Source organism: Dama dama, chromosome 3, assembly GCF_033118175.1.
Source record: "Dama dama isolate Ldn47 chromosome 3, ASM3311817v1, whole genome shotgun sequence".
Classification (NCBI taxonomy): domain Eukaryota; kingdom Metazoa; phylum Chordata; class Mammalia; order Artiodactyla; family Cervidae; genus Dama; species Dama dama.
In genome coordinates this window covers 27517128-27540030 of record NC_083683.1, presented here as the reverse complement: position 1 = coordinate 27540030, position 22903 = coordinate 27517128, and the positions used below count along the sequence as shown (strand labels likewise).

Below are 22903 nucleotides of genomic sequence, written 5' to 3'. Positions count from 1 at the left end.
ATTTTTAGCAAATTCCATAAAAATAAACATGAAACTATTATAGAAAGTCTCTGTGTGAAGGGTTATAAACTCACCTCAGCAGCAACCTCTGAAGTTTCCTACTTTTAAAAACATTTCCTCCTATAGAGTCACAGTCTTTTATCTCTGCATTTGTTTTGAATAATTTAAGTATTTTAATAACATAGTGTCCAGAGAAAACACCAGCTATGACTGGGCAAACACTAGGTAATTTTACAATGGTTGTGAAATTGAGATGAAACAAATTAAGGATAACCATTTTAAATGATTTATTTTTATTAGCATCAACAATTTCCACAATTCTTCATTCCCCTTCAATTATCCAGCTTAGGCATCGCATTCCTTCCACAATCTCTTCCTCTCCTTGGCAGGCTGACTCTATCGCCTATTACTTTGATCACAGGAAACAGAATCTCCGTCACTCATGACAGAAAATGTCCCTTGCTCACCCTCTGAATACTACCAATACAGTGTTAACAAATGAAACTAGAAGAGCTGATTTGAAGAATCTTGTAACACCTTAGAAGAAAGAAATGCAGTGGATTAACTGACAAAAAGCAGTACATCTGAAGCAGCAAGAGGTAGAAATTCAGTATTCATAGAAAATTCTGCTTCTGTTTCCAAGAGACTGCAGAAGGAACACCAGGAAATATAAAGGCACAGATGGAGATTTTTCACGGCCGAGCTGTATGAGGCAGGAATTCCTAAGTGAGGGAGTTACTGGCGTTTTTTTCTCCTATTACGGTCTTCACGTTGTGTTAGAGCACATGATAAAGATGTGCTGTGGTCCTCCCTCGACTGGGACGTGCTAACCATTACCAGACAGTGCAGCACAGAGATCAAGCTCATTGGTTCGGACTTAGATTGTTCATAAACCCATTTACCACATTTTGGCTATATGACTTGGACCAAGTTATTTCATTCATCTACACTCAATTTCTTCCTTTGTAAAGTGTTAATAATAATACTAATAATAATGTTATGCTTTTCAGGCATATTTTGAAGCTTAAATTATATGATAAAAATATCATTAATGCAACAAAAACTATTGTTAGTATTAGGGATTTGTTGTTGTTCAGTCACTAAGTTGTGTCTGACTTTTTGTGACTCCATGGACTGCAGCACAGCAGGCTCCTCTGACTAAAACGTCCATTTTCTTTTTAACGTATCATCTCTATTTTACTAAAATTTTCTGGCTTTCTTTGTACTTTTATAGTTGACATTTCTCCCTGGCTCATTTGGTTTGGGTTTTTTCTGTAATGGGTCAGCTCTCCTATAACTGTTAATCTAACCTATTCATCATGGATTTTTGCCCAGTTACTAATAAAACGGACACCTCCCTGGATCATCTTTTTTTGTGTTTCAGTGGCTAGGCCTTCCTCATCAAATAGGTTTGACAAAAAGCAGCATCGGTTCTGCTAATGTCTGGCATTTTCAAAGAGGATATAACTCTCAGTTTCTTACATCTATGCCTTGGTTTTAGGCAGCACCTTCTGTTAGCCTCATTGACTCATTGGAAAAGACCCTGATCCTGGAAAATATTGAAGGCAGGAGGAGAAGGGGACAACAGAGGATGAGATGGTTGGATGGCATCACCGACTCGATGGACATTAGTTTGAGTAAACTCCGGGAGTTGGTGATGGACAGGGAGGCCTGGCGTGCTGCGGTTCATGGGGTCACGAAGAGTCAGACATAACTGAGTGACTGAACTGAACTGACTCCTTTTAGACTTCCTGTTGCAAATTTGAATGCTTGGGGGACTAGGATACTTTCATTATTACTAAATCAGTTCTCACTCTGATAATATATAAATAATTATTTTCTGTAAAATGACAGCTAAGTTTCTATATTATTATTTCTTTCTATAATTTCCACAGCATAATAGAGTTCAAACAATGCCCATTTTTATTCGTAATGGTAAGAGGTATGTACATCCTTCATCCTTTTTACCAAAAAAATTAGCTAACTTTACTCATTCATTCATTCCTTCACATTATTCTAGGACTACTAGGAGCTTCCTTGATGCTGAGAACTTAGTTACAACACTCTATTGTTTTTCAAGGGAATAAATTTTAACACAAATACTTAGAAATTATACATTTTAGAAGGCGATGGCTTTCATTGAGTCATACAGTTGACACAAACAACATGATTTGAACTGTGCAAGTCCACTTCTAAGCAGATTTGCTTCAGTAGGAAGTATATAGCACTGTGGGGTTCGCTGGTGGCTTCAATGGTAAGAATCTGCCTGCCAGTGCAGGAGATGTGGATTTGATTCCTGGGTTGGAAGATCCTCTAGAGAAGGAAATGGCAACCCATGCTAGCATTCTAGCCTGGGAAATTCCATGGACAGAGGAGCCTGGAGGGCTACAGTCCATGGGGTCACAAAAGAGTTAGACACAATTTAAGCAACTGAACAACAACAGTAAAATCCATGGTCAGTTGAATCCGAGAATGTAGAACTGTGAATATGAGGGTGATCAATTGCAGAGGGTTAGTGCCCTCAACCCCACCTTGTTCCAGGATTAACTGTATGCCAAATTATGAACTATTCATACTTTGTTCCCAGAAAAGTTGTTCAAAAACTGTGAATCCAAAGATACATTTAATAAAATAGCATCCTGATATTCTTTATATGTCACATACCTTCATTGTAGTAGTCACAATCAAGTGCTAAAAGGGTAAAAGAAGAAATGTTAAACTAAATAAGAATCTGACCACTTAGCTTGAATATGTACAAAATATGATTTACCAATAACCAGGTGAAAGAACTCAATGACATCATTATTTGGGAATTTTCTCTGAGCTAAGAGGATTCTTTAAGAGTACTATGTAATAATTTATTAAATTTCCTAAGATTATTTTATAAGTAGGCAAATATATTAGCCAATCTATAGTCTGCTGAAAGTGTTAAAATCATAAGCTGTTTATCAGATGGTATACTATCTATAGGAGTAAACGAAAAGTTTAAAAGGTCAAATCTGAATACAAATTCAAAATGATGTTTTTAAAACAATGTTTCTTATCACTAGAACAGTGGAATTTCATAGCCATAGGAGAGAGAGAAACAATTTCTCCAAGGATGGTACATAATTTATAGTGCAAATGTTGCAGTGATAAGTCAAACACAGAACAGAAAAACTTACTTCAAAGTTTCTTTTATAAACCCTTTAGCTATACTTCAACTTATATACCTTGTCAAAAGAATATAAAATTTACTCATCTTAAATTTGATGTCCATGAGTCCCATGGTATCACTTCTAAGATAAGACAACATGAATCTCCTCATAATCTTCCCACCTAATGATGATGTTCTAATTAGGGTACTCACAACAAACAGTAGATGATCTCCAATGAACAGAAACCCCTTCCTGGCAACACTTGTATGCGTACGCTGCTACACTTGTGCATAAACATTCACAGTCCCCACCAAGGTTACAGTTACACGTGTCTTCATGACAATTTTTAGCAAAGGAAGTGACATCAATCTGCAATGAAGTAAAAGATAAATTAATTTCAAAATGTACTAACTACAGTTGATTAAAATTCAGCCTTCTAAAAGAAAACTAACTGGTAGATTTTCAAAATTTGCTATAATCAGCTTAACACTGCCACCTAGAGAGTTCTAAATATCTCAAACCTCTATTTGCCCAAAAGAATTTATTAGGCAAATGTAAGATCAAAGAACTAGCAAAACAGGGAATAGGACTGACAAATACAATTTCAATATCTTCAATACAACAGATTCATATTTTGTAGAAGCTCATTGTTTCATTATTGTCATATTTGCATGGCATTAAAAGAATGTTCTGCTTCCAAATGTAGTTTGTTTTTAATAATATCTTAAACTACTTTTAAAACTTCTGTTGGGACCTAAAATTGTTATGTTGGAAAGACATTTAGAAAGTTAATTTCTAAATAAATTATATTCCATCTTTGGGATGTGCTTCTAAAAGTATTTTAAATGTGCCACTAATAATCATTTTAAACTATACTTTGGGTTAAGGAGAAAAATGCAATTTGTGTTGTTCTCTGAAGAAAACCAAGCATTTATAGCTTTGATAATGAACATAAAAATGTTTCGTAAGCTGAAAAAGACCATTAACAAATATGTGCAAATGTACTTTGTTAATAAGATGGCATGAGGAAGAATGTAAATCACGTAACGTGCCAGTTCTACAGAAAAACAAATTACCAAATCGGTCTTCCTAATAAGGGTTAGGTAGTATACCTAAAAAACCAATGGGCATTTAAATAATTTGTCCAGTTAATCGCAATATTAACTGAAGTACTTGTTTAAGTCGGAAAGTTTAATAAAGTACTCACTTACCATATTGCGACAAGGAGCAAAAACATCACTGTACAAAATGGAACATTCTTTCTTGGCATAAGGAAATTTGTTTTGATGTGCCTCACAGGGTTTAAATGATTCAACTGGGGTTTTGCACTGTGGAAAAAGTTAAGGGAGAAAAGAAAGTTTTTAATGAGGAAATTTCTGAAGCTGAAACCAGAGTAACCTAGCCTGACTTCAACCACTACAATCATATCTAATATATTCTCATTCTTTTAGACAGACTTTACTGAAAGCACCTGTGCTCAGCCAGTTCATGTTAATAGCATATATTATTTTTGAAAGTAACTAAATTTACTATTAAAACCATGACAATATTAGACAGTGACGTTAAATAATTTTTAAACTGTCAACTGTAGTGTTACATGACAAAAAAATTTTCATAAGCAAATGATTCCTTTCCTTTTAACTTGCACGTCTTTCATTTCTATCACAAGCCATCCTCTGAGGAGTCATATACTCAAGCAACTACAGCTTACCTCCCAGATACTCAGCAATTTGGTCCCTGCCTCTTCTAATCCACCTCCCTCAAACTGGCCTGGAAAAGGTGATCATTGATCTCCTCCTTACTAAATATAAAGGCAACTTTTCAGTCTCATCTCATCTGATCTCTCCCTATCTCTGACCCTGTGTAGTACTTTGCCCTTCTTACATGGCTCACGTGTTTCTGGCGGCAACATTTTCTGGTGGGTTTCCTCCTAATTCATTCGCTGCTATTCCCCTTCCTCATTCCACTTCCCTTCTCTGCAAGGCTTGACCTTCAAGTCTCTATTTTTTTCCTTCTATACACTTCTCATGCCTTCAGCAGACTCTGTGACCCCATGGACTATACAGTCCATGGAATTCTGCAGGCCAGAATACTGGAGTGGGTAGCCTTTCCCTTCTCCAGGGGACCTTCCCAATCCAGGAATTGAACCCACGTCTCCTGCATTGTGGGTGGATTCTTTACCAGCTGAGCCACAAGGGAAGCTCCCTGTATATAACAGTAACTGCCAAATCCCAGATCTCTTTTCTGAAATCTCCAAACTTGGACATTTCCATATTTCCATCCCAGAACTCTTTTCTAAAATCTCATTTCCACATAAAATCTCTGTCACTTCTCTCTCAACATACCCTGACCTGTACTTTTCTTTACACCGTTGTCTTGTCCCCACTGCTCCCTCCCACCAACTTTCCTCTTTGCCCTGTCTAGTGGAAGGGCACCAGTGTCCAACCAGTAATCCAGGAAGATAGGAGACTTTCTTGAATTCTTCAGTTCAATACTTCATTTTGCAATCCTTCCAACAGAGTCTGATGTTTCAGGTGTCTCTCAAATTTGGACAGTTTGCTAAATCTTCTAAATGTAACATTTCTGTATTGGATTATAAGAGCCTAACTAGTTAAGAGACTTCGAGTCTAGATCCTAGCACACAAATATTGCAGCCCTATATTTTGCATTCCAGCCATTCCCTACTTCAGACCATTTACAACAGCCATAATGAATTGCATAAAATTCCTGTAAGGTACCATACTCAAATCATGAACTCCTTATTGCCAAATTCAGACTTAAATTGAAGAAAGTATGGAAAACCACTAGGCCATTCAGGTTTGACCTAAATCAAACCTGTTAACGATTATACACTGAAAGTGACAAATATATTCAAGGGATTAGACCTGATAGCAGTGCCTGAAAAAATATGGACAGAGGTTTGTAACACTATATAAGAGGCAGTGATCAAAACCATCCCCAAAAAAAGAAATTCAAAAGGGAAAATGGTTGTCTGAGAAAGCCTTACAGCTAGCAGAGGAGAGAAGAGAAGCTAAAGGCAAAGGAGAAAAGGAAAGACATACCCATCTGACTGCAGAGTTCCGAAGAATAGCAAGGAAAGATAAGAAAGCCTTCCTCAGTGATCAGTACAAAAAAAAAAAAAAAATAGAGGAAACAATAGAATGGGAAAGACTAGAGATCTCTTCAAGAAAATGAGAGATACCGGTGGGCACAATAAAGAACAGAAACAGTTTGGACTTAACAGAAGCAGAAAGTATTAAGAGGTGGCAAGAATACACAGAAGAACGATACAAAAAAGATCTTCATGACCCAGATAACCGTGATGGTGTGACAACTCACCAAGAGCCAGACATCCTGGAATGTGGAGTCAAGTGGGCCTTAGGAAGCTTCACTACGAACAAAGCTAGTGGAGGTGATGGAATTCTAGCTGAGCTATTTCAAATCCTAAAAGATGACACTGTGAAAGTGCTGCACTCAATATGCCAGCAAATTTGGAAAACACAGCAGCAGCCACAGGACTGGAAAAGGTCAGTTTTCACTCCAGTCCCAAAGAAGGGAAATGTCAAATAATGTTCAAACTACCACACAATTGCACTCATTATATATGCTAACAAGTAATGATCAAAATTCTTCAAGTTAGGCTTCAACATTACATGAACCAAGAACTTCCAGATATTCAAGCTGGATTTAGAAAAGACAGAGGAATGAGAGATCAAACTGCCAACATCCGTTGGGTCATAGAGAAAGCAAGAGAGTTCCAGAAAAACATGTACTTCTGCTTCATTGACTACCCTAAAGCCTTTGACTGTGTGGATCACAATAAACTGGAGAAATATTAAAGAGAAGGGGATACCAGACCACCTTACCTTCCTCCTGTGAAATCTGTATGCAGAACAAGGAAACAGTTAGAACCAGACATGGAACAATAGACTGGTTCAAAATTGGGAAACTAGTATGTCAAGACTGTATGTTGTTACCCTGTTTATTTAACTTCTATGCAGAGTCCATCATATGAAATTCTGGGCTGGACGACTCACAGGCTGGAATCAAGATTATGGGGAGAAATGTCAATAATCTCAGACATGCAGATGACACCATCCTTATGGAAGAAAGTGAAGAGGAACTAAACAGCCTCTTGATGAAAGTGAAAGAAGAGAGTGAAAAAGTAGGCTTAAAACTCAATATTCAAAAAACAAAGATCATGGCATCCAGTCCCGTCACTTAATGGCATATAGATGGGGAAACAGTGGAAACAGTGACAGATTCTATTTTCTTGGATTCCAAAATCACTGCAGATGGTGACTGCATCCATGAAATTAAGATGCTTGCTCCTTGGAAGAAAAGCTGTGACCAACCTAGAGAGCAAAGTACAGACATTACTTTGCCAACAAAGGTCTGTCTAGTCAAAGCTATGGTTTTTCCAGTAGTCATGTATGGATGTGAGAGCTGGACCATTAAGAAGGCTGAGTGCTGAAGAATTAATGCTTTTGAACTGTGGTGTTGGAGAAGACTCTTAAGAGTCCCTTGGACTGCAAGGAGATCAAATCAGTCCTGAATATTCAGTGGAAGGACTGATGCTGAAGCTGCAGCTCCAATACTTTGACCACCTGATGTGAAAAACTGACTTTTTAGAAAAGACCCTGATGCTGTGAAAGCATCAGAAGCTGAAAGCAGAAGGAGGAGGGGATGACAGAGAACAAAATAGTTAAATGGCATGACCAACTCAATGGACATGAGTTTGAGCAGGCTCCAGGAGATGGTGAAGGACAGGGAAGCCTGGCGTGCTGCAGTCTGTGGGGTCACAGAGAGTCAGACACGACTGAGCAACTGAACAACCACCACCACTCTGCTCAGGCTTCCCAGGTGGCGCTAGTGGTAGAGAACCTGCCTGCCAAATGTAGGAAACGTGAGAGACATGGGTTCAATCCGTGGCTCGGGAAAATCCCCTGCAGGAGGCCATGACAACTCACTCCTGTATTCTCCCCTGGAAAATCCCGTGGAGAGAGGAGCCTGATGGACTAGAGGCCATGGGCTCACACACACTCGGACACGACAGAAGCAACTTAGCCCGCAGGCAACCATACTCGCTCTAGTCTTCCTGACACCTCCTTCCTTTGCTGCTACCCTCTTTCCCATCACCTCCAGTTTTATAGCTCCTGTGAGTCTTGTGAGAATCATCTCAATGGCATCTTCCTTTGACCACAAACTCCATGTTGTATGCACCTATATCAAAGCACCTGTCTCACAGTACCATTGTTAATTTTTCCACCTCATCTGCTAAACTAAATTCCCAAGGGCAGTGGCTATGTTTTAATTATATTATGTGTTCATTTCTCTTGGAAAACATTAAGTGCTAAACAGAACTTACTGAATGAAATTTTTTTTCAGCTTTGTCCATTAGGTATAAATGAGTTTAAAATTCTTTGACTAGTACAAATATTTAAGTATGATTATAAATTAAGTATTCCTTAATTCATTTTATATCAAAAAATAAAATTTTTATACTTTTTAATGTAGACCACAATGAAATATACTGCTTAAATTTTACTAAATTGGGTGAATGTTTAACCCTAATCCCCTTTTAATTTTTTAAAGAGATTTAGATATATTAGTAAACTAGGCAAAATAGTAAAACAACTAATCAAATAGTAACCAACCAGGAAATTGTAGTTGTAGACTCTATTTTTAGTTAGAAAAAATAGGTTTAAGAAAAAAGAAGAAGAAAAGAGTAGAACAAATTTCCATTTTGACTATTTTCTTAGTTCAGCGTTTCTCAGATTGTATCCCATAGAAAACTATTTCTTTGAGAACTGATATACAAAAACGTAAGCTCTGTGTCAGTAAATGTGGGAATTCCTTCAAACACATCCCTCCCCTGGAGGCATATAATGCCTCAGGAAATTCTTCAGAAAAGAAATATGCCTGACTTAATTCATCCTAACTGCTCCCTAAGGTAGCTGGCCAGGAATTCACTCTTTACCTCCCCCCCCCACCTCACACACAGCCTTGTCTGGAGAACAAATGTTAAGAAATTTCATCTTCATTTATTCATTACCTTGAGTTGACAAAAGATACATCATTAGAAATACAAATATATTGAAAGAGCATTAGAAAGGAAAATCATGAGATTAGAAGATGAGAATTTGACCATCATCTCTGTGACTTTCTGGATACATAATAGTAGACAAGTAATTTAACCCTCCTAAGCCTCAATTTCTTCATCTATAATATGCAGTCAATACCCTTTACATTAACAGATTGTCACAAGGATTGCATGAGAAATTAAATGTAAAAGAAGTTTGTCAACTATAAATTACTACACAAATATTACATAAAATAGTATTACCTAAATAAATTTTCCTGTAAAAATAAAATGTTTTAGTGGATAAATACTCCAGAAAATATTTGTTTTGTTCTAAAATATAATATGTACTCCACTTACCTGTCCTAATGCCCAACTATCTCCAAATACCTGGGCATTTCTCACTTCTAACTTATTGGATGTGGTCATATCATTTGAAGTACATCTGTCAAAGTTTCCACATAATCCTGATAATTTGTTCTAAAGTAAAAGAAAATCACCATGAAATATTCTATATTCATTTCAACATTTAAGGACTAAAATTTTAAACATCTAAAACAATAAAAACTTCTAATAATATTTAGAACAATATTTAATAATAAGCAATCATTAAAACAATGTAAAATATAAATTGAAAAGGACTGTAAACAATCCAGACTGAGTATTCAATTGGATAAACAACAGATTGAGTATTAATGGATAAAACAAACTAGTACATCCATACAACAAGAGTATCAACCAGCAGTAAACAGGAACAAACAATTAATTCATTCAAAAACATGAATGAATCTTGAATGTGTTCCATCAAGTCAAAGAAGCCAGACCCGAAAAATTATATATTGCATGATTTCGTTTATCCTGTATCCAGAAAAGGCAAAATTATACAGTGGTTGCCCAGGGTGAAGGGTAAGAAGTAGCAATTGACAATAAAAGGGCAACACAGAAGAAATTTGGAAGCTGACAGATCTGTTCTTTCTAGAACTGTGGTGGTGGATACACAACTCCATGCATGTGTTAAAATTCATAGAACTGCAGATCATAAAAATAAATTATTTTACATTTTTAAAGAATTTTACTGTATGTAAGCTTAAGAATATCCAGAAAGTGGATGAAAAGATGGATGTAAATTATAATAAATCCAACTGTATTACAAACAATATCATATAACCATGCTGTAGGGAGTGGGAATAAAAGAAGCTGAACTAAGTAACTTTGGAAAACTGGACACTGTAAGGTTGAAGTTAAAAAAAATGGTATGCAACACTTGGTAAAGTTACTCTTCCCTGGGATCTGACTTAGTTATTCTAAAAATATAACATTTCTCAAAGGAAAACATCAATCATTTTATTTCCATAAAACATTAAAAAGTCAAATGTAATTTCATTTCTTGTATCTCATTTGGATTGACCTACAAAGTAGGTTGACTTACCTTCCACTGTGGTCCAACTTTGATATGGATGGTTGTCTTTTCATCCCAAAGAACAGTGATGTCTTTCTCTGGAAAGTATACCACCATGTAGTACCCTGCCTTCCACAACTGATACGTTGGTTTTTTTTCCAGAAAAAAACCTGATCGTTTCTTCAAAAAAAGAGAAAAAACATAATAAAGAAAAAAAATGAATTTCTTATTTTCTCACCAAAATGCAAACATTAATTAAATTAATATCCATCAATAAGTATCTATGTACTAGCATTTTTGCTTAGCCCTATCATTCCTTAATTTTATAATGAAAGACAAAACAAATGAATAAAACAGGAAAAACATAAAGTTGATAACAAGACACAAACTGGTAGATAGGCTCAACATAGATAAATGGGCAAAGAGAAAAATGCATTTCAGTTACAGAGAAGAGCACAGACAAGGCATGGACATACAGTACATTAGGTGGATACACCTGCTGAGCCAACAACTCTATATTGATGGTCAATAAATATTATTGAGTACCAAAAATGTCAATGGACATGAATCTGAGCAAACTCCAGAAGATGGTGAAGGACAGGGAAGCCTAATGTGCTGCAGTCCATGGGGCCACAAAGAGTCAGACAGGACTCAGAGACAACAACAACCAAAAATGTATGACTTTGCATAATTGAAAAACATAAGCACAAAATGTGTGTGTGTGTGTCTATAGAGAAAGAGAAAGAGGTGGTAAGGAGGATGAGGAGATGAATTTCCATCAAAGGAACTTAGGAAGGCTTCTTGCAAGAGGTAGGACATATATTATTGATCTGTAAGAGATCATAAATAGGAAAATAAAAAGGGATGGAAAATACAATGAGGAAAGAAATCATTGCAAGCAAAGGGAATCGGCTAAATAAAGGCTTGGGGGGTCAGGAAGTTCAAGATTTTTACAGAACTAGAGAAAGCACAGATAGCTACAGCATGGATTCCATGACAAGCATAGTCTGAGACTCTTTGCCATCAAGTTACCCATTACAGTCAAAGGCTGTTATTTCATATGCAAAATGCCCTCAACAGAGGATTTTTAATAGTAAAGTGACAGTGTTTGTGTACTAAAGGAAAATAATGTGTGTGCTAGAAAGGATGGAATCTATTGGGAAAATTTAGAGTACCTTCAACCTAAAGTGAGAATATGCAATGTTCTTTATGGGTAAGAGCTATACCCTATAAAAGATTATGCTGACTCTAAACTGAAATTAACTCATATAATAATTTTTAAAATGGATGGTTAAATCAAAGCAAATAAAGCAAATTTTTAACCAGAAGCAAAATTAAAATTGTGAAGGAGATATGAAATCCTTTGGTTATTTTTTCTCCCAAGTAATAACAAAAGCATAGTTTGGGAAACACTGTACTAGAGTGTACATTTTATAAATCTTTCATAGGGTAAATTACATAAACTCATATTCACAAGAAGTTTTCAGTCTCCTAGACCAACATCATACTTGCAAGTGCTCAGTATATTGTATAGGACAGTAAATATTTTATTAGTGGACTCTACCTAACCTCATTTCTTTCTGCCTCCAAGTACCAAGTTGGAGTTATGGGCAATGTCCTCAGTACCTGTAAGGGTCTGCGTTCAACCTGGAAGTATACTTGTGTCCAAGTAAGCAAGGCATTAAGTAATAAAGAAAAAACACTATGGCAAGTCAAGAAAGACTACAAAACAAAGGAAAAAGATTCCTGTTTTCATCAAGGAGGTATACATTTTCATTTCACTAGGTCCACAAAATGTAGCATACCAGTCTGCCATATCACTCTCTGCCATAGAATCTATTTTTATCATTTTGATTATACTTTTCAGGACCTTTTCATCATCTGATTTGTCTTTGGCTTTATTATCTGTCTTCCTCCCTTTGTGAATGTTAGCTCCTAGAAAGATGTACTTTGTCAAGTTTATGGCAGTATCTGCACCTTCCAGATCAAGGGTAACTCATATATTTTTAATACCTTCTTGCACTGGCCTACTCAGAGTTCCCAGCTTCCAGCCTGAGCAGCAATAATCAAAGGAAGTAAGTGAAATGCTTGTGGCTTAGAGCTCCTTTCCAATCCATGAAACACTTTGTCATGTATTTTCCTATTAAACTTCCCTCGGGCTGGTTGACATATCACTGGAACATAAAATAAATTTTTGGATAAGATTACTGGACTTCCTTCAGATTGGTTTTGTATTAGTTATCCTGATGTAAAAGTTCATTCTCTATATTTGCCTATAGAGCTAAATCCTTCATTTTTATTAGACAGGGCAGTTTGCTACAAGAGAACAATCCTCTTTGGTCAGAAAGAGATACTGTACTTCTTTTTTTTCAGATTAGGAAGCAAAGATGTTTCTTCTTATAAGAATGAAGTATTATGCATTGCCCAAAATAGAGACCTCCACTTCAGAGGAGAATTACAGCACTGTAAATAAACTCGAGTGATGTTAGAAAATAAGTTATAAAAGTGAAGAATTAAAATTTTTAAAATACAGCTTAAATAAACTCATATTTATATCCTACATACTTGATAAAATTAGAATTGTATATTTATTGAAAAAATAACAGGTTTTTTTCCCTTCCCCTAAATGAGCAATCCATCTGCCATAAAATAAATGGTACTTATTTTCACTTTTGATGTTCAAGAAAAAATATTAACCAGGGATTTGTTACGGTCGAACTATTTTTATGATTTTTCTTCATCTTCCTTTATACTTCACAACTGATATGAAGGAGATTCATCAACAGCTCCATTCAGGTGAAAAATGCAAGATGAAAGTTACACAGAGCTGCAATTACCACTTTAAAAATGTGTCAAACAGTCTTTATAAGAGCATTTACTATTTTCAGTTTTTCTTTTTTTTTTTTTTAACATCCTTTTTCTTGGACTTCCCTGGTGGCTCAGATAGTAAAGCATCTGCCTACAATGCAGGAGACCCGGCTTAATCCCTGGATAGGGAAGATCCCCTGGAGAAGGAAATGGCAACCCACTCCAGCATTCTTGCCTGGAAAATCCCATGGACAGAGGAGCCTGGTAGACTACAGCCCATGGGGTCGCAAAGAGTCAGACAAACAGTCTTTATATACACCATGGAATATTACTCAGCCGTTAAAAAGAATTCATTTGAACCAGTTCTAATGAGATGGATGAAACTGGAGCCCATTATACAGAGTGAAGTAAGCCAGAAAGATAAAGAACATTACAGCATACTAACACATATATATGGAATTTAGAAAGATGGTAACGACAACCCTATATGCAAAACAGAAAAAGAGACACAGAAGTACAGAACAGACTTTTGAACTCTGTGGGAGAAGGTGAGGGTGGGATGTTTCGAAAGAACAGCATGTATATTATCTATGGTGAAACAGATCACCAGCCCAGGTGGGATGCATGAGACAAGTGCTCGGGCCTGGTGCACTGGGAAGACCCAGAGGAATCGGGTGGAGAGGGAGGTGGGAGGGGGGATCGGGATGGGGAATACGTGTAAATCTATGGCTGATACATATCAATGTATGACAAAACCCACTGAAAAAATAAATAAATAAAGGGAAAAAAAAAAAGAGCATTTACTGTTTTCAGTTTTTCTTTTTTAAAAAAAAAACACATCCTTTTTCTTAGAGAAAACTTTCACCAATAAATGAATATCCAGCTGAAGGCTACCCCAAACTGCAGTAATTATTTCAAAACGATGTCAACATGACTTATACTGTTTTACTCAAATCTTGATCACTGCCTGGTTGGTCTCAACATTTCTGACTAGGACATGAGCTCTGATCTAGGGCACCAATTCTCAAATGTTAGTGTACAGAAGAATTTGGGGTACCATTAAAATATTGTCATCAGCTTCAGCCATTCTAATACCTGAGGTGGAGTTCACAAACCAGCTCTTATAATTAATATTCTAGATGATTTGAATGCAGAATTTTTGCAAACCAGACTGAGAAATGCTTATCTAAAAATTCAGAAATAGGCCACTTTTAAAGGCCATATGTCAAATTATGTTGCTTAATTCCAAAATGTCTTCCTTGTAAAGTAAGTTCAAATACATTACACAGCCATCCTATTGACTGCCCTTGTCCCTAAGCTTCCCGCATGAAGGTCAGTGTGGACACTCCTCCCCGAATCTCTTTGCCTCACCCTTCCTCCACCATCCCCATCTACCTCCACCAAACTAGACTGCTTGAGTTCTCCAAACATGCCATTTTATCTTTCACCTCTGTTCCTTTCAACATGACTGTTCCTCTGTACTATCCTTCTATGCTCTCTCCTCACCTGGCTAACCTTTAAAGACTCAGTTCCAATCATTTTCCCCAAAGCATGTCTTCTGAGCCTTCAAAAATAAGGAGGATGAAGGTGAGGAGGAGAGGAATTTCCTGAAATACATCTTTCATTTAACTCTCATATGAACTTAGGAAGTGGGTTTCATAATCATCCCAAATTTACAAATGAGAAAGCTGCAGCTTGGAGGGGTTGCCCAAAGTGACGGAGTTAGTAGGTGACAGAACAGGGGTTCTAAGTGAGTACTAAATGACTCCAAAGGCTATGCTCTTTACAACTACCCTCAACATCTCAAGTTGGCTTAGATCTTCTTCTTAGGGATTGTCCTGCTTTCCTAAGCACACTTCTACCATCGCATACCACACCGTAGAGCCTCATTTACTTGAATGGATCCCTTAACTGAGTATAAGTACCTTAAGCAAAGCACAGTGTCTTTTCATTGTTGTGGCCACAATAATTAACACATATTTTGCTATAAAGTAAACATTTTGAATAAATGAATGAATGAATGAAATTTATTCATTCTTTCAAATTGCACTGGCTCCAAGTATACAAGAATGAACAAAGAAAACAGTGGTCTCAATTCTCACAGAACTCATAGACAAATAGAAAAGACAGACCACCTCACAAGTAATCTCACCAAAGTGTGATGCACGTGCTGCCAGGGAGCTTGAGCACATGAGGAGGGTCTTCTTGAAGGAGATAAGATAAGACTTGTCACATAAGAGTAGGTTAAATGGGAAGGTTGATCCAGGTAGGAGCAATGGCATTCATGAATAGTCAGAGGTGAGAGAAAAATACAGAGCATTTGAAGAACTGATAAAAGCTCCAATTTCTAGAACATGGGCTCGAAGCAGAAACTGACGAGACACGCAGCAGGAGAGGTGGCTGTGGCCAGGTTGGGGAGGCCTTGTAAGGGCAATGGGAGGTCATCTGAAAGTTTCAAAGCACAAGGGAGACAGGAGATGAGATATCCATCTTAGAAAAATCACCCTGGCCACAGTCTGGCAAGATGGATCAGAGGGGGAGAACTAAGACTGGAGGCTAGTTTGGATAGCTTGGATAATGTATACCTGGGATAATGTTGAAATACTCCAGGTAACTGATGACAAGGAAAGAATTGACAAATGGAGATGTGGAGTGTAAACAAAAGAGACAAATCAAGTATGATTTACTGAAGCCACATAAAATGACAAAGAAAAAAATTAAAATCTAGTAACCACTTATAAAGAAAAGTACCTCAAACTGCTTCTATTTTCTTTTCAGTATACTCAGGACAAGTTAAAATGATTTTACAAAAAATAATTCACTAACCTGTTTGTAAGGAGAATCATTCAGGTAAATCTCAGTGGCCCCAACCGAAATCAAAACACTTTTAGAACAAACAATATCGTTGTCAAAGCATTTCTTGTTCTGGGCAATGACAGATATATCTGAATCATCTGTACTCTGAAATGTTAAAAATATATTAATACAAATCTATATTATACATAATTTTTACTTATTTTTCATTAAATCTTAACGAATTCTGAGATTTATAATGAATTATACTGAAAATGAAATACAACTTACTCCTAAGATAAAAATCATTTTTTATCTCATAATGTAAAGAATTTAATAAAAATATAGCAAGTTAACTCAATCTTTAAATTTTTGCCTATAATATCTCCTCTTAAAATGTTGTTCCAAGAAAGCTTTCTATCCATTTTATTATTTGTTGTGCTTGTTCAGCTGCTAGTCATGTATGACTCTTTATAGCCCCATGGACTGCAGCACATCAGGCTTCCCTGCCCTTCACCATCTCTCAGAGCTTGATCAAACTCATGTCCATTGAGTTGGCAATGCCATCCAACCATCTCATCCTCTGCTGTCCCCTTCTCCTCCTGCCTTCAATCTTTCCCAGCATCAGGGTCTTTTCTAATGAGTCAGCTCTTCACATCATGTGGCCAAAGTATTGGAGTATTCAGCTTCAGCATCAGTCCTTCCAAAGAATCTTCAGGACTGATTTCCTTTAGGATTGACTGTTTTGATCTCCTTGCAGCCGAAGAGACTCTCAAGAGCTGTCTGCAGCACCACAGTTTGAAAGCATCAATTCTTCAGCACTCAGCCTTCTTTTTGGTCCAACTCTCATATCCATAAATGGCTATTGGGAAAACCATAGATTTGACTATGCAGACCTTTGTTGGCAAAGTAATGTCTCTGCTTTTTAATATGCTGTCTAGGTTTGACATACCTTTTCTTCCAAGAAGCAAGCATCTTTTAATTTCATGGCTGCAGTCACCATCTGCAGTGATTTTGGAGTCCAAGAAAATTGTGCCATTGTCTGAACATTCTTTAGCATTGCTTTTCCTTATAATTAAAATGAAAACTGATCTTTTCCAATCGTGTGGCCACTGCTGAGTTTTCCAAATTTGCTGACATAGTGAGTGCAGCACTTTCACAGAAACATCTTTTAGGATTTGAGATAGCTCAGCTGAAATTCCATCACCTCCACTAGCTCTGTTTGTAGTGAAGCTTCCTAAGGCCCCACTTGACTTCGCATTCCAGGATGTCTGGCTCTAAGTGAGTGATCACATCATCGTGGTTATCTGGGTCATGAAGATCTTTTTTGTATAGCTCTTCTGTGTATTCTTGCCATCTTTTCTTAATATCTTCTGCTCCTGTTAGTTCCCTACTGTTTCTGTCCTTTATTGAGCCCATCTTTGTATGAAATGTTCCCTTGGTATCTCTCATTTTCTTGAAGAGATCTCTAGTCTTTCCCATTCTATTGTTTTCTTTGCATTGTTCACATGGGAAGGCTTTCTTATCTCTCCTTGCTATTCTTTGGAACTCTGCATTCAGATGGGTATATCTTTCCTTTTCTCCTTTGCATTTCTTCTTTACTCTGCTATTTGTAAATCCTCCTCAGATGACTGTTTTGCCTTTTTGCATCTATTTTTCTTGGTGATGGTTTTGATCACTGCCTTCTGTACAATGTTATGAACCTCTGTCCATAGTTCTTCAGGCACTCTGTCTATCAGATCTAATACTTTGAATCTATTAGTCAGTTACTGTATAATTATAATGGATTTGAATTAGGTTGTACCTGAATGGCCTAGTTGGAGAAGGAAATGGCAACCCACTCCAGTACTCTTGCCTGGAAAATCCCAGGGACAGAAGAGCCTGGTAGGCTATAGTCCGTGGGGTCGCAAAGAGTCAGACACGACTGAGTGACTTCACCTTCTGTGGTTTTCCCTACTTTCTTCAATTTAAGTCTGAATTTTGCAATAAGGAGTTCACGATCTGAGGCACAGTCAGTTCCCCATCTTGTTTTTGCTGACTGTATAGAGCTTCTCCATCTTTGGCTGCAAAAATGTAATTCAATTTGATTTTGGTATTGACCATCCGGTGATGTTCATGTGTAGAGTCATCTTTTGTGTTGTTGGAACTAGTGTTTGCTATGACCAGTGCGTTCTTTGACAAAACTGTTAGCCTTTGCCCTGCTTCATTTTGTACTCCAAGACCAAACTTGCTTGTTATTCCACATACCTCTTGACTTCCTACTTTTGCATTCCAGTCCCCTATAATGAAAAGGACATCTTTTTGGGGTGTTAGATCTAGAAGATCTTGTACATCTTCATAGGACTTTTAAACTTCAGCTTTTTTAGCATTACTTGTTGGGGCATATACTTGGATTACTACGATATTGAATGGTTTGCCTTGGAAACGAACTGAGATCATTCTGTTGTTTTTGAGATTGCAAGCATGTTTTGCATTTCAGACTCTTTGTTGACTATGAGGGCTAGTCCATTTCTTCTAAGGGATTATTGCCCACAGTAGTAGATATAATGGTCATCTGAGTAAATTCGCCCATTCCCTTCCAGTTTAGTTCACTGATCCCTAAAATGTCGATGTTCACTCTTGCCACCTCTGTTCGACCACATCCAATTTACTGTGATTCATGGACCTAACATTCCAGGTTCCTATGCAATATCATTCTTTAGAGCATTGGACTTTATTTTCACCATCAGACACATCCATAACTGGGCATTGTCTCCACTTTGGCTTAGCCTTTTCATTCCTTCTGGAGCTATTTCTTCTCTCCTCTCCAGTAGCATACAGGGCACCTATTGACCAGGGAGTTCCTCTTTCAGTGTCATACCTTTTTGCCTTTTCATACTTTTCATTTATTATTACAGCTCAGATTTATCAACCAGTTTCTTCCCATCAAACATCCAATAAGGTATGTCACTTAAGGAAATTTTAAAAGAGATATTTTCATTTAGACAATATCCTTTGTTGTATTTTAAGGAGTTCTCTGGCTAAATAATTATTTGCCTAAAGATAAAATCAAAATAAATATAAAACTTTGATACTGTGTTAGTAAATAAAATAATGCATATGAGGGTTTACTTTGAACTTTACATGCATGATATCATTTAAGTCTTATCACAGTTCTTGAATTATGCATTATCTCCATTTTATAGATAAAGAAACAGAGGTTAAGGATTAAATGAATGTCCAAAGTCACTTAGCTAAATAAGAACAGAGTTCAAAACGCTGTTTTTTCTTAATGCCACTTCTAGAGAAATTAGGAAGAGTTTAGAAATGGTTGAGGAGAAACTTCAATTGTAGGTTATAGGGAATGTTTAGTTTCAGAGAAGGTTATGTAATCCCTCACACTGTAAATCCAACCTGCTCTCCATACCCTCACCCTCACCTGCCTTCAGCCACTTCCCTCTCCAATCCACCAAGAACTCACTCTCTGGAAACACAGTTTCTGATTTTCTATCCCATTTTCATGAATTGGTTTCAACAGTTCTATAGATCCTGGAAGCTCATTGTAAAAGATTGTTTTGAGTATGTATAATGTTCTAGGAAGAGAGTCCATGGTTTTCACTACATCTTTGAAGTGGTCCTTATTGCTAGGAAAGTTAAAGCCCCATTGCTCTGAGTCCTTCCACTAACTTGTGGAAGGTGGGATATCATAGAAAAGAAAGTGACAATTCTCTCAAACGTCTGGAAATCATATAGGTCTTGATATAAATTCTCCATACTTAGTTTTTTATATCACCAACAATATGAATACTAGCACAACATATTTCTTGCTTTGGCCAAATTCTGTCTTATTAGTAATTACTGTAGCATGTTGCCTAGACAACAGGTTTACAATGAATGCTGTTGACAGAGTAATTAATGTGTCCCTTTGTGACCCAGTTTTCCTTACTTCATAGGAACTGAGAACTTTTTCTTCTTCTTAATAATTCTTTTCTAAAGTATTGCCTAAATTTTGAAAAGGAGAATAATAAGGGTCATTAAGATGATTATGGCATTGTATTACTAAAAAAAAAAAATAATGCCATACTTTTCTGCCCTTATGAATGATTTTCAAAGAAGAAATATATAAGTCAGGGTTTTGTTTTACTTTTCCTCTCTGTGATTATTCAGTCAGTCATGTCTGACTCTTTGTAACCCTATGGACTGCAACACTCCAGGCTTCCCTATCTTTCACTATCTTCCAGAGTTTGCTCAAACTCATGTCCATTGAATCAGTGATGCCATCCAATCATCTCATCCACTGCCATCCCCTTCTCCTCCTGCCTTCAATCTTTCCCAGCATCAGGGTCTTTTGCAATGAGTCAGTTCTTTGCATCTGGTGGCCAAAGTATTGGAGTTTCAGCTTCAGCATCAGTCCTTCCAATGAATATTCAGGACTGATTTCCTTTAGGATTGACTGGTTTGATCTCCTTGCTGTCCAAGGGACTCTCAAGAGTCTTCTCCAACACCACAGTTAGAAAGCATCAATTCTTTGGTGCTCAGCTTTCTTTATGGTTCATCTCTCACATCCATACATGACTACTGGAAAAACCAAGATTTGGCTAGACAGACCTTTGTCAGCAAGAGTTATTAGATTAAGGGATCTGAAAAGCTGGCTGCAAGGATTTCTATTACCATTACATTTCTATTACTATTAATTAAAGTGCCTCAGTATTAGCTCTAGTCTGTATATTAACTCAGAAATGCCAAGAAGTAGTCTATATTGTATGGTCTGCCTGGTAATATTATATTATGCGGACAGTAACTTGAAACAATATCAATTCCTATGAGCCATGTTTCTCCAATTTCCATTTCTAATATATTTCAAGCTAATATTAGGTTTGAAGATAATGTTACAGAGTTGCTAAGCAACACAGTAAGAAATGATTATAAAACTAGAGTAAAAAGGTCAAGAGCCATGTGCCACATGGATTCCTCAAAACTTCTATGCTTAGGTACTGAAAACATTGATAGCTAATATTCTCCCAAGTGATTCTGAACTATAAAACATCAGTATCTCTGAAGGTAATATATTATTTTACTTGACATGTCAGTTGAAGACTCGTCATAGTCCCAGCCCCTCTGAAGGGTAACTATACCACAGGGAGTCACTGCTGGTACAGCAGCTTCAGGCAGCCATGGTTTACGTTCCGCAGCTGAAGGGCATCAAAGCAGCACCTTTTTTGATGGGCCAAGGGACTGTATTTCACACACACACATACACACACACACAAAGACAACTCTAGCCAGTTATCTCTCACATTTGAACCAAAAGGAAGGGAAAGTAAGCAAAGGATCATATGCTTATTTTTTAAAAGAAATGCTTACATCTCAACTCTACAGTGTGTTTTGGTCTGTAACTTGTTCTTTATTTTTATCATTTTCTTTTTCACTTACTTATATCCCCTGAATATACACTTAAAATTTTATTAGTTAATTCCATCATGTCTTTCATAACCTCTGGAAGGCAGAAAATATTTTTATTTTATGGGGAGATAAATTTTATTCACAGTGGAATTTTCACATAATGTTTACATGCTACTTCTTTCTCTCTCTCTCTCTTTTGAAGTGCCACACTATTTTATAATTACTGTGCCATTAATTTTCATTTTACTCTTATTTGACAGAGAAAGCTCTATCTAGATCTTTATATTTGCCTAAATAGAGTGTAATGATTTCCTTTGACTTCTTTTCCTCTCTGTTTTCATTTCCCTAGATAGAGAGACGGGTGGATGATGAATGGATAAATACACGCACACATATACAAATACATACAGGTCTATCCTTCAAGATATTATGAGATTACAGGCAACTAAGAATCTTATAGAGGAGACAGACATGAAAATATGGAACTTGTGAGACCCAGTGTTTTAAGAAAGAGTCCACCAGAAGAGACTGAGGAGGGGTCAAAGACAAAGACCAGCAGAGGCAGGAGGGATACCTCAGAGAATACAAAGCAAGAACTACTTCCAAAAAGGAACATAAACATTAAAAAGTTTCAACTGGATTTTGCAAATGTCATCATTAACTTTCACAGTTGCAATTTTATCTGAATCCTGTGATTTGGTGATTTAGACTCTCTCACACCAATCTAAATTGTGAAGGAGGAGGCGACTCATATCTATGCTGCGCATCCTTTATCTTCACTTTTCAGCATAGGTCCTGACACACAGAAATCACACAGAAAAATAGTGATGTGAAAAATGATGCAATGATATACATTTGAGAGTGATATTAGAAGGGTTTTCAGAGACTTAAGGAGAGCAGCAAACATTTGAGGTATCAACTGAACAGAATGTTGAAAAGCCAAATCTAGAACAAGTTATAGGAAGAAAACTAGCAGGGACTGGGGCTCGTCATAGGTAATGGAAGCAAGGTTTGACTCTGAAATCTGGGAGCTGGAATATTAAATTTCTCACTTTTGCTGAAAACACCCTATGTTCTCTTTCTCTGAGCTTATAGCACAGGTCAAGTTGCTGTTTGCTTTCTCAACTCTTTTTACTCTTAAAAAAGTCTTACCTCAGGAAATACAGTGATGACTTTATCATAGGTTTGCTTCAATACACGTAAAAACTACTGGGCTATATTCCAAGTGCTATTTACAGTATAGTACAGTATAACATAAACAGCCTCAAAATGAATAAAATATCAGAGAACTTGAATTTTTAC

At 36.8% G+C, this 22903-nt stretch overlaps 1 protein-coding gene across 1 annotated transcript in view; it reads right to left on the bottom strand.

The window, feature by feature from the left end:
- OTOGL (otogelin like) overlaps window positions 1-22903 on the bottom strand; it is a 171149-nt gene that overhangs the window by 64177 nt on the left and 84069 nt on the right. The window contains exons 26-31 of the mRNA XM_061133064.1: window positions 16253-16387; window positions 10649-10798; window positions 9580-9699; window positions 4349-4465; window positions 3350-3506; window positions 2665-2691 (exon numbers count right to left, since the gene is read on the bottom strand). Coding sequence (XP_060989047.1) covers window positions 2665-2691; window positions 3350-3506; window positions 4349-4465; window positions 9580-9699; window positions 10649-10798; window positions 16253-16387 — 706 coding nt within the window. The remainder of the gene's footprint in view (window positions 1-2664; window positions 2692-3349; window positions 3507-4348; window positions 4466-9579; window positions 9700-10648; window positions 10799-16252; window positions 16388-22903) is intronic.